The sequence below is a fragment of the Melanaphis sacchari genome, unplaced genomic scaffold (assembly GCF_002803265.2).
Source record: "Melanaphis sacchari strain LSU unplaced genomic scaffold, SCAv2.0 Contig221_pilon_pilon, whole genome shotgun sequence".
In the NCBI taxonomy this organism is placed as follows: Eukaryota; Metazoa; Arthropoda; class Insecta; order Hemiptera; family Aphididae; genus Melanaphis; species Melanaphis sacchari.
Window position 1 is genome coordinate 416799 of NW_020271098.1, and position 15518 is coordinate 432316.

Sequence of the window (15518 nt, forward strand, 5' to 3'; positions counted from 1 at the left end):
TCCCAATCATAATATATTCTAAATGAATTTGATATTAATTCATTTTTTTTTATTAATTAAAAATGGAGGATTTGATGGATAACTATAAAATTTTAAATATAATTCATCAGAAAACACATCATAGTAAAATTATTACATTTATATTTATCTCTCAACTCAGAAATTAAAATATTAAAGTTAAATTCTAAGGATGTTTTAATTCTTAAAATAACATTGAATAAATTTTTTTTAAGTCTTAAACTTAGATCGTATGTTTCTTATTTATATAATACTTGATTTAAATGTACTATGTATTTTATTTTTACTAAAATAAAAACTTAATTTCATAGATTAAATAAGATATATTAAAATAATAGAAGATTATATAGATAATATAAATGTGCACCTAGTATTTATAACTATCTTTCTTTTGATTTAAATTTTACATTCTATGCACATTAATAGGTATGTAATATATTTCTATATTGTACAAATAATTTCTCCTTTTACTTATGATGTTACACTTTTTTGGTTTAGTATAATAATTTAATTCGAGGATTTGATTTTTCCAATAACGTATTTTATTTTTTCAATAGCCATATCCACGTCCTTTTCGGAAATATCTTTATGCAAAACTAATCTCACGCATCCTTTGTATAAATATGATATTCTAACAGACGTTAAATTGATTTCACTCGGAATATTATCGTCTTCGTTGTCTACCTATATTATATAAATAACACAAAATATGCATAAATAATATATATTAATTTAACTACAAACTAGAAATAATTTTTAAATACTACTGAATATTTACAATATTAAAATTAATTTAAGTTAAGTCATTTCAATTTTTAATAAAGAGGTGAAAAAGTTTTAACAAGCCCATAGATAATATGAATAGGGACCTTCACATAAAAAACACACACTCCACTTACATACACATCATAATATATATACGTATGCTTACACGTCTAACGTTTATATATTCCAAGTTCCAAATAATAAATATTAGTTTGTTATAATAATTTTCTCATTATACAATTTTATATTTCTTTAAAATTATAAAAATATAGGAGTAAACATCTACTTTTTTTCACTTCCTACCGCCCCCAAATTATGCTATTATTTACTGATTTACCTTCAACAGCATGTTGTAGAAGTCAGGTGAACTGATCTTTGAATTGTTTAACTTTACAATCAGTATATTGGTATCAACTTTTTCAAGGTTAACGGTCACATCAGGACTGGCCATTTGATGAATAGCTGAAAATAAAAACTGTTTAGTTTTACTGTCACCACTAAATATTGGTTTGAAATGAAAAATGATAAATAATTAAAAACATAGAACTTTAAATATTAAAACCTAAAAATGCAACATCATCTAACAAGTTTGTCATCTAAGCTTCAAATTCTTACTAATAAAATTAAACTGTTAGGCAGTTCAATACTTGACGTAATATATTGTACACGTTACATCAATTCAAAAAACAATTAATACTTTGCTTCCAATAAACTATTGAATCAATAAAATATAGGTCTCGATATTTCAATTTTGAAAGTGGATAGATAGATTTGACAACAAATAGATTATGATAAAAATAAAGATCGGGTGCCAATATAAATAATAATATCTATTAGAATTCCACAAAACCTCCATTATCCAGAAAAGGTTAAAATATTTGAAACAATGAGTGTTCACAAAATCTAAAATGTATCTTCCTGTATTTATATTGATATATTATAAAATATTTTCTAACTTAAACTATTTAGCATTGAAGACAATATTATGATGATTGTTGGGTTACTGCTATACTGTCTACTCATTAATATACTATAATATGATATGCTTGGTACTAGATCTAAATTTTAATATGCTTATATTAGCTGCATTTCTTTAGTACCCTGTGGCTCGTGTTTGTGTCAAGTAGTAAAACGAGTCTGATTCTATTGTTATACGTACATTTTAAAACACAAATACAAAATTATATACCATTCCCGATTTTCTTGGCGTGCCAGTGATCCACGGCCAGTCTTTCCACACAATTATCTAAGGCGTATACTCCAGCTGCGGCCACGATCCCGGCTTGGCGCATAGACCCACCCAAGGATTTCCTAATTCTTCGGCATCTAAATTAGGACAACGGACATTTAAAACAATACTATTGTTTCCAGTAAAGATTTAAAAATTAATGGGACACGGATACATTACTTTTCGATAAACATTTTATTGCCTAGCAAAACTGCACCAATTGGTGCCCCGAGTCCTTTACTTAAACAGAACGTCACGGAATCGCAGTGTTCAGATATTCGACTGACAGGAACACCAAGGTGTACGGCTGCGTTAAATATTCGAGCTCCGTCCATGTGCAAAGGTATGTCTTTTTCCTTAGCAAATTTTCCTAGCTAAACAAATATCAAATAAATGATTAGACCGTTCAATACGTTTAAGTGTGCTTGATTTTATAATATTATACTATGTTTTATAATTTTTATTATAAATATGCACCTTACCATGAAGTTATTCAAGTAAATTTTTGTGCAGATATTAAAGATTTGAATGAACAAATGTGTTACTCTTAATTAGGTTCTAACATATAAGGTACACGTGAAATAACATTCTAAATACTATACAAGCAAAAAGCCTGAAAAATCTAAGATTTGAATTTGGTTAAAATTGTTTAGTTTAATAAATCTACTCATTCTTTATTTAATGTTATGTATAAAGTTTACGCCTAACGGATTTTTAATATAATAATTTTAACAGTACTATGAACTTAACATAACACTAAATAACAATTCAAATATTATTGTAATAATATATAATAGATACATAAAACATAATATTTAATAATTCACACATAGTAGTAATTATGTCATTTTCTCCACATGCATGATCATAATAGCTGTTTATTAACCTTTTTTTTAATGTTAAAAAATTACCATTGTTCGTAATCTACTTGCTCAAATTATTATATTATTTCTAATAACTATTATATAATTATAAAATTTTTCTTAAATAAAATTTAAATTTGAAAAAATAGAATACCGTATTAGATAATGTATGAAAAACTCAAAGTAAGAACAATATATTTTTTAAATATAATTTAGTTTAAATAATGGAAATTATTCAAACTTAGATTTTTTTTCTGTTTAAGTTAAAGTAAACGACTTCTGTTTTTAAATAAAAAATTGATTAAATATTTGAGCTGTGTTTTTCATTTCTATAGGCTATAGTCATGATATAATTAAAATTTAAAAAACTAAAAACAAAAAAAAAAATACTAATTAAACTATAAAAATGAAGGAGTTATAGAAGTAGATACGTAGTTTAAAAATTATAAAAAAATTAAAAATGAATTATATTTTATTTTACTTGATCAAGCCACTCAAGAGGAACTACTACACCACCAAGATAGTTATGAGTGTTTTCTATACAAATTAATGACGTATAAGATTCGTAATCACATGGGTTTGACGGTCGACATTTATCTTTTAATTCTGACATATCAAATGAACCATCTGGCAAATTTCTGACTTCTCTCATTTGCAAACCTGCAAACTAATCAATGAAAATATTTAAATTAATATTGCTAAAAAAACTATCAAACTAATTAAACATTTAACCTGTGCAGCTCCACTTTGTTCCCATAATAAAATGTGACTTTTGTCACCAACAATTACTTCACATCCTCGTTGATTTTTTATGTGAGCCATCACTGAAATGTAAGTATTTTTTAAAAAAATATCATGTTTTATTTCACACTTATGATTCTGTTTCATAAATTGGTAAATAAATTTATATTGCTTTATAAATATGTAAGCTACTAAATATTACTCAATTATCGTGCAAAAATCAAAAATAAAAAAAAGAGAATATTATGTTAATCAACTCCAATATATTACTCCAAAGGTACGTTAATACAGTTACTAAAATAATAAAATACACAGAATGATTCTTTTATTAAAGAACATTCATTATTTCAAAATCTATCAATGTTTTTAAAAATATTTTTTTTTTTTTATGTAATTTTCAGTTGAAATAAAACATATTTTATAAAACAATATATTTTTAATTATTTTTATTGTTATAAATTTTAAATTTCTTATATTTTTTTGAATGATAATATACATAATAAATTTCATATTTTGAAACACAATATTTTTTTGTAGTATTTCGATATTTAAAAATTGAAATTTGGACGAATAATCTTTGAGTTACTAGTAATTAAAATTATGTGTATGCGCGGAGTGGAGTGGTACAGGAATACCCTGCAAAATGTTGGATTTCTGCTCCATTAAATCTAAGCTTTAAATACTTATAACTCATAAGCTACTACAACGAAATACTCTAAAAAATAATCTACTTCAAAAAAATGTGATGTAATTTACAAAAGTAAAAAACTTAAAACTATAACAATAAAAAAATTAAAATACATATTTTTTTTTTTAATATTATTTTTATTTTGACTGGAAATTATGTAAAAAAAAAATATTTTCATAACGTTAATAGATTTTGAAAATTTTAAATAATTAGTGTTGTTTAATAAAATAATTACTCAGTACATAAACAGAGATGAATCTTTAATATCACAAAATATTGTCATTAGAAGTATTCATATTGGTTAATCAAAACAAGTAGAAAAATATGAAAAAATGTCTGATGATAACTGAAAAATAACCTTTGGATAACTTTCATTTTTCATGTAAAATAATGAAATTGACCGAACAATAATGTGAGAATTATCTTTACCACAATGATGCTACAGTAATGACAATCAAACATGTCAATTTTTCTCAAGTTATATATACATATATCAGTTAGTTATATATATATGTTTTAATAATTACTATTGATATTATTAAAAAAACACTAGATATTTTATTTACACAATTATTATATCATTAACATAAAATATCCAAATAATTAAAACATAAAATTGTGTTAGAAATTACAGAGTTTTAAAAACTAAATATGTTTCTATAAATATTTTTAAACGTTATTCATAATAAAAATATAAATTACTTGCGACTAAATTCCCCATGAGGCCACTTGGAACAAATAATGCTGCTTCTTTTCCAAAAAGTGTTGATGATTTATCTTCCAATACTATATTTTTTAAAAAACAAAGTCAATTGTATATTTATTAAATTATAAAAAGTATTAGAGTATCCAAGTGTATGATTTACTACAAAAACGATAATTTATATACCTATCCTAGTTTGAGGGGGTTATTTGAATTTTTTTAATGTTTTTTTTTTTTTTTTTTTTTTTTTTTTTTAATTTGTATACGTGTAAATAGCATTCATAACTTTATTTAAAAACAAAATATTTTAAAAAAACTTAAAAATTATAATAATATAATAATTACCTATCTGTACATCCTGACTTCACTCAGAAAAAAATACGGAACTTTATCAGTGTATCTCGATTTTAGTGTTTCAGGTCACGGGTATGTTTGCATCAGTATATTTCACTTTGTTAACTAATTCGACAAAGATGAGCAATAATTCATCTATGGCACTTGGTATATTTTTGGATGTAGTTAAAACTACTTTCTAAACTTTCCTGGTATCTCTAAGAATAATCACTGAAACTCTCATGAAAATCGATTGTGTTGTTTATTTAAGCTTAATGTAAGCTACAGGCATATAAGGATATTGCATTTATTGTACATTTAAATGAGAATAAATTAAAAATAATTTTCATTTGTTAAAAAAAAAAAAAATATTATAATAACGCATAATAGTAGTTCGATTAGATAATACTATTTTTTTTTTAAATTCTATATTTGTGACAATAATGGCAACCTATATATAAACAATTATTCAATTTATCAAAATTAAAAATTTAAATGAAATTTAAAAGTAAGTAACCCTATACCAACCTATAGGAGTTAAATAATTAAGTTTAAATCACTATTAGGAATCTATTGATATAACTTTAATTGAAATCGGTTCAGAGATTTCTAAAATAAGTGCATTCATACCAACAAATTCTGTATTTTTATAATTCTATGGCACAGTTATACTTATAAATATGATTATTTATTTATTGTTTCGTTGGAAATTTATTTTTTTATTTATAATGATTAACAAAGAAGATTAGATTAATTTTTGCAAAAAAAAAATCCAATAGACATACTAGATACCTAGCGAAATATAATAACTATTATATTTTTATTAAAACATGACATTTATTATTGTTATTAATTTGAATCAATATAGCTACTATGTAGTAATGTACCACGGAACTATGTGAGATGTGAGTATAGGTCTGTGGTAGCAATAGCTTAAATATTCGTTTAATTATTTTTAAAATGTTTTTGTGTATAGAAAATAATATACATTATACATAATGGAAACAAAAATTATACATTCTTTAAATCAATATTTTTTCAATAACAACAAAATAACTAAAACTGTAACTGGACAAATCGTTATTTTTCGTTTAAAATATTCGATCTAATGTGTATTGTCTGCTTCACATAACTCTTGCTCATTGCCATTTATAGGAAACCTTGTACCAAATGTTTAGGCTTTTTTAACTTGCAAATTAAAATTTAATCATATATAAATACGAAAAACCACTAAAAAAGTCTAAAATATCACATATCTATAAATAGTTTAAGATGAGTCAAATATTTATTATGCATTTAGTTGATTTACAAAAGTTATCATACCCTAACCCTCCTCCTTCACTGTTATATTTAATTATATTTTTTTATTATTGTACATGCTGAATGTACAAGATGTTTGGAATAATGGATACATTTCTGAAATTGTTAACATTGCTGTTATTAATAAATATGATTACTACAAAAAAAAAAAATAACCATAAATTCACGTTTTTGAAATATAAAACCAGATAATCTAAGATTGTTCACATAATATTACATGAACATAAGAGGAAAATATTTTCTAATATCCATGGCGTCGCCAATTTAATTTGGATCTATCAAATAATTATTTTTCTCAAATATAGGTTCTCCAAATGACCAAATACTAAATGAATTCGATTTATACACATATAGGTATTAGATATAAGACATGGGCATATGTTATTTTATATATCTGCGATATTATAGATAATTAAATATTATTACTGTATGTATATTTTATAGACCTCATAGTTAGTATGTGATATATGGTATAACTGTGGTTTCATAAGATAAGTGATAATAATAGATCCCGGATTGTTTAAAAATTAACAATTTGTTACATAATAATATACCCAGTGGCGTATTTTCAATTTTTTGTGGTGGGGGGGGGGGGGGTCTTAATATTAAATATAAGTTTATAAAATTATAATAAAATACATACGAGTTATGATTTAATAATGATATTATTTATATTATATTATATTTCACTATTATTATGAAAATAAATGTCAATTAATAGTTATTTTTAAAAATATTGTAATACAAACATTAAAAACACATAATATAAATTAATATAATTTTTTTTCTGGTGGGGGTTGGTCGTCGGGGACCCCCCCCCCCCCCCCGTAAATACGCCACTGAATATACCTATTTGTTTCTACTAATGTTTATATAGTTTCTTGAATTATTTTTTATTGTATTAGAGTTGTATCGTTTTCGCAGTTTTAATATCAATTCGGCATACCTACATTTTGATTCTATACCGGCTTATAATACGATTTAATACATAAAAATAAAAATAAAAACAATAAAATTCAAATCTTTTTCAAATTTTTTTAAAATGATTTCCAATGTTGTTCATAATGAAAAAATCTAAATATACATGGGATGGTGAAAAAAAACAATAAAATATACAATTTAAGATATGTTATAAAATTTAATTAAACTATCACTTTTTGGATGAGTATAGTATATCATTTTGTAATTAGAAATTTATAAACACTTTTCTTTTTATACCATAATTTAAAAAAAAATAATACAAGATTACTGATTTAAACGATAAAAAACAATGTTAATTATTTTGTAATAATTTAAATATAGTATTCATGGGAATTTAAAACTTTTACGTTTATTATAAAATTATAAAATGTATTATATGTATTGATATTTTTGATTTATATTAAGATATTATTTATTTTTAATATCAACCTATTTTAACAGTTTTACGATATTTAAAGAAAGATGTTATTAAATATTGTATTTTAAGCTGCGTACACACTTATAACATTTGCGCACTACGTAACCTAGACACACTATTCGTGACCTCACCATGCAATAACCTTTTGATGCGACTTGAATTTTCGGACAATGTTACACCTTTACGTCCATACATCTATTGCTGTTACGCGTAAATATTACAAGTGTGTACGCAGCTTTATAAGTTGATAAAATGTAGTATAAATATACATTATTATAATAGTTAAATAATAATAATTTAATAAAATGCAATTATTTTAGAAAAATTTATATCAATTTACTGCAATACTAAAAGTAAAATAAATGGCTTTAAAAGTTGTAGGTATCAAAGATTTTTATCATAGAATATACTTGGTAATATAGGCAGAAAAATTATCTCCGATCAGAATCATTTTTCGTTTATAATGATACATCAATGAGTTCAAATTTAACAAGCTCATAATAGTAACCCACTGTACAGCAAAGCGATACCTATTTGTCAACCTGTTATTTTTTTTAAATTCATAACTTTGTATTTATTTTCCCTTATTATATTACCTATACATACAAATCAGCTTGTATTTTTAAATTAGACACATGTGAAAATAAAAATATATTAAAACGTGTCTTAGAATACATACGAGAAAATATTGGAAAATTTAAAATATGATCGATAAAACTTGTACTTTTATTTCCAAAAATACCAATTTATACTTCAAATTTTTTCTGCTTTTGGCTTTTATGTATTTTTCATTATATTGTGCATTTATGCGGCTCGTAACTTCCTTATCACTGGCCACCTCTGCTTTATATGATAGTTAATTAAATAGGATAAATATATGTAAGAATATTTTAGTATAATGATTGAAGTTATAATCCTAAAACTATTCATATGATAATTAACTGGGTAATATTAAAAATTTTTTATCAAAAATTGAAACTTATTTTTTTTTAACTGTAAACATATAGTTAATTTTGATTACTGATTAGTGATTAATGATTATATTCAATTAATACGTACAACGTACGGTTGGGTCTTCTTGATAACCATCATCTCCAACTTCTGCTTCAAACATAGCTTGCCGCATATGAATGTCTGGTTTCGTAATCGTGTCACTTATTAAGTCAATAACTTTAATATGCTAAAAATCAATTCAATAATAAAATTTATATCAATTATGAATTGTTGTAATTGTATTTTAAGCATAATACTGTTTTTAAGAAACAATAATATGATAATAACTCCGCATTAAATGGATTTATATACACAAATATATTAAACAATATACAACTTAAAGTACTACTATCTCTAAAATTGCATGTAAGTTGTAACAGAATCCCATTTATCAATCCTAGAACTATTTAGAATATCTGAACTGAATGTAGCTTTTAATAAACAAACACTTATATTTGTAACGCCATTACTATCAAACATTAATTTTAAGTTATTTCATAACATTCCACTTGATACCATCTGACAAAAGGAATATCTTGATTAATGAACCTCAAGCAAAATATCAAACTATAAGTGATACAAATGAGTATTATTTCGGTTTAACAGAAAATTAATATGTTAAATGTAAATTATTATTTTCTTTTAAGTTATGCATAAGTCCTAAATCTATAAATAAACACACCTATAAAGAAAATTGTGAAATACAATTCTACAGAATATCAGTCAAAAATCTGTAAATTCAAATACATAAACATAAATTTAACAATCTGACATAAGTTATTTTTACAAAACACATATTGTAAATTAGAGACAATAACAGTAACATGTGAACAAGAATCTCGAAAATTTAAGTTACCTGGTATAAGAAAAATCACTATTCCCGATCATTGTAATACCGACAATATTGTGTTGACATTATCCAGAGTATTGGTCATAGAAACTCGAAGATATTTTGCTTCCAAAAGTAAAAATCTAGTCCAAATTATAAGACATAACGGAAAACTTTACTCTCCAAAATGTAGAAATAAAAAAAATATTACAGAGATTTTAATCAGTTAGCTTGGAATGCCAAACAAATAAATGAACTAACAAAAAAGTACAAAGATACTGCAGAAAAAATATTTGTAAAACCAAATCATCATCTTATAATCTTGTATATTATTATTATTTTATTTATTGCTATAAATTTGTATTTAATTATTAAGTACAGAAGTAATATACTAAAAGTATATTTACCAGAAATTGTAAAGTTCCAAGTTGTAAACGAACTAAATAGCCCCTGTTATATTTTTTTACGTGTTTAATAATTTATAATTATGTTTTAAAAAACGGCTGAATATTGTAAAAGACAGAGTACTACGTATTCCAATTTTTCTGAATACATCAAATTCCAGTACGATATGCGCAGCAGTGTCCAAGCGTCTCGATCAGGCCAGTCAGTCGTTGTCTAGCAGAACATAACCGTACGAATCTCACGAATTCATGTCAACTTAATTTGTTTTTACATTGTTAAAAATAAAGATAAAGTCGCTTAGTCCACTGAGTGTAATTATTTAATTTATCGTATAGAAGTACATAACAGTTGTATCAAGGTGAATATTATGGAAATAAATATTTATTATTTAAATCATAATAAAAATTAGTTGTAAATCTATTTAATACTTAATAAATGCAAGAAAAATCACGAGGAAAAATCTATTTTAATTTTCCACACATCTCTTTTAAATATAATACTAAAGATTAGTATTTGTTTAACTATTTTACTTTATTAAACATGTAAATGATAATGGATTAAATAATTTAATATGAAGCATTTGCTGGTTTATTCATAGTTATATTAATAGTATATGATATGATAGCCAACTAAGAATATTAGCGAAAACTTAAAGCTAAGTAAATATATTTAAAAATAAAAATATATTTTGATAATTGATGATTGATATGTAGTATTGTATTTAACCATTTTGATTTAAATATTATTTTACAAATTACATAATATAATATAAAGGTCTAAGAATGTATATAATTTATATATTAATTTACAAGTAGGTAATAAAATATACTTACCATTTTAGATGATTCTTGATGTTGACTCATGGCAGCTTTTATTCAAAAAAAATATTGTTTATAACCACTAAAACATAATTTATAAATTTTCAATAGTACATTTGCAATTTTTTAAGTAATTTAAATTGTAATAGTATATATTTAGTACTATTTTTTAATTACAGTAGGGACATGATAGAAGTAAAATATTATTGAAATCGATTAAAATAATAAAAATATAACATAAAAAGCAAATAATTTTTTTTAAATTATAAAATATACATTTTTAGTAGTTTTGATTTTGTTATTAAAACGTATGCAATACTAACTGAATTAAAATTAATAGGAATACAAATTTAACATTAATTTATAAATACCTATAAGGATTTCATTCATTTTCAGAAATATAATATGTATAATAAATTTTCAAATAATGAAAGAATATTTTATATTAAATTTATTATTTATATATAATATATAATATAATAAATATATACTTGATTAATATTTGAATAAGGAACTATGTATTATACATGCATATTTATTATAAATTACTATTATTATTAATTAATATGTCAATCTCAATCAATTCTTATAATACTTTATTTAGATACACGTTAGATATTTCCAAACAAAAATAAATCAGTATTTAATAAATAAAAAAATCAATAGTCAACTTTAAGGCTTAAAAACTTTATAATATAACATAATATTGAGTCATAAAGTAAAATTTAAATCCGACCAACATACTGTAATTTCACTCTTATTTAAGTACATCGTAGAAAATAACGGATGTTAATAAAAATACGGATATTATCCTCATATTAAAAGCAAATTAAATTATTCGGAGGGGTCTGGTGGTTTTGAGTAAACATGTTGGTGATGTTTTTTTTTTATCGAATTAAAAATTTGAAACGCAATACTAAATTATGAATAAAAAAATTATTTCAAATTTGGTTGGTTTTGTAATTTTTTTCTATTTTTCGTAGAACAATGACGATTTTCATAAAATATTATGTGTTATTGTAATACAGTCTACAATGTGTATTTAATTCAATTATATATTGCACATGACTATAAATTATTATTGATTTTTTTTTTCTAGTTAATTCCACCTCCCTCATAAAAAATATTTGCTAATACGAAAAAAAATTATTGATTTTTAATTAGTAGATTTGCTACAAAACTGGTAATTTTTTTTTCTATTCAGACAAAACTGAAATCCTATTTACATAAATTATTCAAGTACCAAATTAATCCCATACGATATAATATATTTACGAGGAAACAGCAAACATAAAAGCTTATATAAAAGTAATTTATAAATATATTATATACGTTTGTATTAGATATTATAAATTATACATTATGCATTGCATATAAATTGCAATATTCAAAATAACGCATAAACTAAAATTAATTTGTTCCCTGCGGCAGAACAAATTCGATCGTTTTGGTTATATGTTATAAATCACAATGTCAGAAATTCAGAAACATTATGAAAAACAAAAAAATACTATTCGTCCAACCTTAAATAAAATATTTAACTATTGTTTATAGATACTTCTAGCAAGTCTAGTTAGCACATAATTTATGTCGTATATGTGTGTGTGTGTGTGTGTGTATACAGAGTACGCTCGTGTGCCTACGTTTAACAGTCGATAGCATGTTGTAGGTTTTTACACAAGTAAATAAAATAATAATTGACTAATATAATAGTTATTAAACACGTGTATATAATACAATAATCAAACCATATTAAATACAGTCCAGCAGTTCTCAAATTTATTTGTTCGCAGAGCCATTATGTCTCAAAAAAATGTATGAAACCCCAAAAATCAGGAATGTCTATTTGAGACGGCAATAATTTATAAAAAAATAAAATATATAAATCGTAAATGATTTGCTCTTTAATTTTTTTTTTTTTTTTTAATTATATTATTTTAGTAATTTATAAATTTTAATATTTAATGATTTTAAAGTGATCCATGATTTTGACTTTTTCATTAACTAGTATTTTAATATTTGGCTTGAAAGACGAGAGTTGGATACACAGGTCTACTTTAGCATCTAATTTATTACGATATTTTGTTTTCATTGATATATATGACGAAAATCCGGTTTCACAGAAATATGTTGTTGCAAAAGGAAGAAGTGTTAGTACAGCATATTTAACCAAAGATTTAGTTATATATTTTAGTTATATTCGTTAGTAATACTGCTACTGTTACAAAAATCTGTTAATAATAATTTATCAAATAACATTTTTTAAAGATAAATCGGTGATCATTTCAATAAATTCTTCTTCTCTTATGGATACTTATGGATAAGTCTTCAGGTTTATCGTTGATTAAAAATGGGTTTTAACCCGACTATATTGAAGGATAAATTTTATATCTTTACTCTCTGGAAAATATTTTTCTAACGACGAAAGTATTTAATTTAAATGTTATTCAATTTTGTCATATATTTCATAAAATTCTTTAATATTACCATCAACTAATAAAAAAAAGAAATATGATAACAATTTAAATTTAATTAACACAGATGTGCCCACGGAGTCTTTAGATTACTCTCATGAAGCCCTAGGGCTCTGCGAAACACAGTTTGAGAACTGTTGAAATACATCTACCAATAAAACAATTGGTATTATTTAATATGTACCTGTAGAAATGTTTAGCAAAAATAATAAAAGCCACTTATTTCAGGTAGCGAATCGCCGGACTAACTGGTTATAAGAACGAGAGTTTGTATAATAGAACTTCTTAGAAGAAAACTTCTGATAGATGCAATACTTCTTTCAGTCAATCTCTCTCTTTCTTTACCATATATTTATTTGTCGTCATCATTACCACTTATTGCAACTAGTGAAAACTTGTTTAATTCATTAAAAAACTAAAATAATGATATAGAAATAACCCTTCATCGCATAAAAGTCTATAAACTAATAATATAAGAACCTACCAACTATAGAGCGGAATCTGAGGTGAGTGAGAAGTCGATATTAGTAAGCGAATCTTACTCGTATTAAAAAACTAATAATTTATAATTATAGTTAAAAATATTTTTTTTTGTATAATTATTTTCAATCTAACATTTTAACAAAAGTTTTGGTTAGTTGTATATTTAATTATTTAATTTACTTTTTTTCTTAATATTTAAATTTAATCCGTAGACTGGTGATTTAAAATAATTTCTTATAATTAGAAATAACCTAAAATATCTTATTATGATTTAAAATAAAATACAAAAAAAAAAAACTAATTGTTAAGAAAAATTGTTTTTAAAATGATGGTCCACTTACCTCTAGAATTAAATTTGATGAAACTGCAGCTAGGTTGTAGAGCGGTTAAAAAAATATTAACAATTTAGAGGGCGACGGCAGAGCAACTATGAGGTTTTTATAAACTGTTTAGCTCAGTGTTGCCAGAATTCATAAAGTAAACCGGAATTTAATCGTTAATTGGAAAATACAATATTATGAACAAACGTTAAATAACATTTTTTAGTATATTATTCAATTAAAAATTAAATATTTACGTATGATTGTGTATCGAGACTGCCTAAATTTATCTAATACAGAAATTCTTAAACTTAATTTTTCCTTTTTACTTTACTTTAGTATGTTTATGTATCACTAAATATTAACGATTAAAAATAAAACAATTAAAAATTAAAAATCAGTAAATGTATCTGTATTTCAATTTATCTCTTGTACCACATATGTCATTTGCATGCTATACTTTAAATATCTCTGGTATAGAATATTCAGAAAAATGTATATTATTTGAATTAATGATTTATGTTTGAAAATACTTTGATGTAAGTCATAAATTTTACATTATCACATATTAAAATTAATTTTATAATTCAAAATAATTTAAAACAAGTAACTTTATAAATGATAGATGCACCCACTTATTTTTATTTTTTTAAATATTTAAAGTTGATTGATATATTTAATATAAATACCTCATATTATTTCTGACCGTTATTAGATACTTTCTCTCCAATTAATTTATTCATTTTTATATTGTTCTTTCTTAGCTTAGCCATTTTGGTATGAACATTATTTCTTCCTGGTGTAGGTATAATTGTAAACAAAATTATACACGTGAATACCTTTAAGATTATCTTGGAATTTATCTGGTGTGTGATTTCATAACAAATCGACGGATACTTTCAATTTAAACAGTTGATGAGTTAGTGATATTAACCCTGCCCGGTCCTAATAAAGCAGTGTTTACCGAACTTTTTTTTTTAAACGCTTCTTTTAGATTTCCAAAATTTTCAAATTGACCCCTTCCCTCTTCTTCACAATTAGTTTTTAAATAAATAATAATTTTATTTTTATAATCAGCTATTCAATAAAAAATTTTAAATTTAATTTAACATTAAAACTAATTTTTACATCTAAATGT

At 23.6% G+C, this 15518-nt stretch overlaps 1 protein-coding gene across 2 annotated transcripts; it reads right to left on the bottom strand.

Annotated features, from left to right (window-relative positions):
• Positions 1-407: 407 nt before the first annotated feature.
• Positions 408-14482, bottom strand: LOC112594122 (probable low-specificity L-threonine aldolase 2). 2 transcript variants are annotated; one of them, XM_025338760.1, is made up of 10 exons: positions 14402-14482; positions 11119-11185; positions 9118-9238; positions 5006-5089; positions 3607-3698; positions 3356-3541; positions 2192-2385; positions 1973-2109; positions 1121-1245; positions 408-702 (listed from the first exon to the last, which is right to left on the bottom strand). In XM_025338760.1, the coding sequence occupies exons 2-10, from the start codon at positions 11146-11148 to the stop codon at positions 526-528; spliced, it is 1146 nt and encodes a 381-aa protein (XP_025194545.1). In that variant the 5' UTR covers positions 11149-11185; positions 14402-14482; the 3' UTR covers positions 408-525. The 2 variants fall into 2 exon arrangements, with proteins under 2 accessions (XP_025194545.1, XP_025194546.1); XM_025338761.1 differs by lacking the exons at positions 9118-9238; positions 11119-11185; positions 14402-14482 and adding an exon at positions 5352-5667.
• Positions 14483-15518: the final 1036 nt, after the last annotated feature.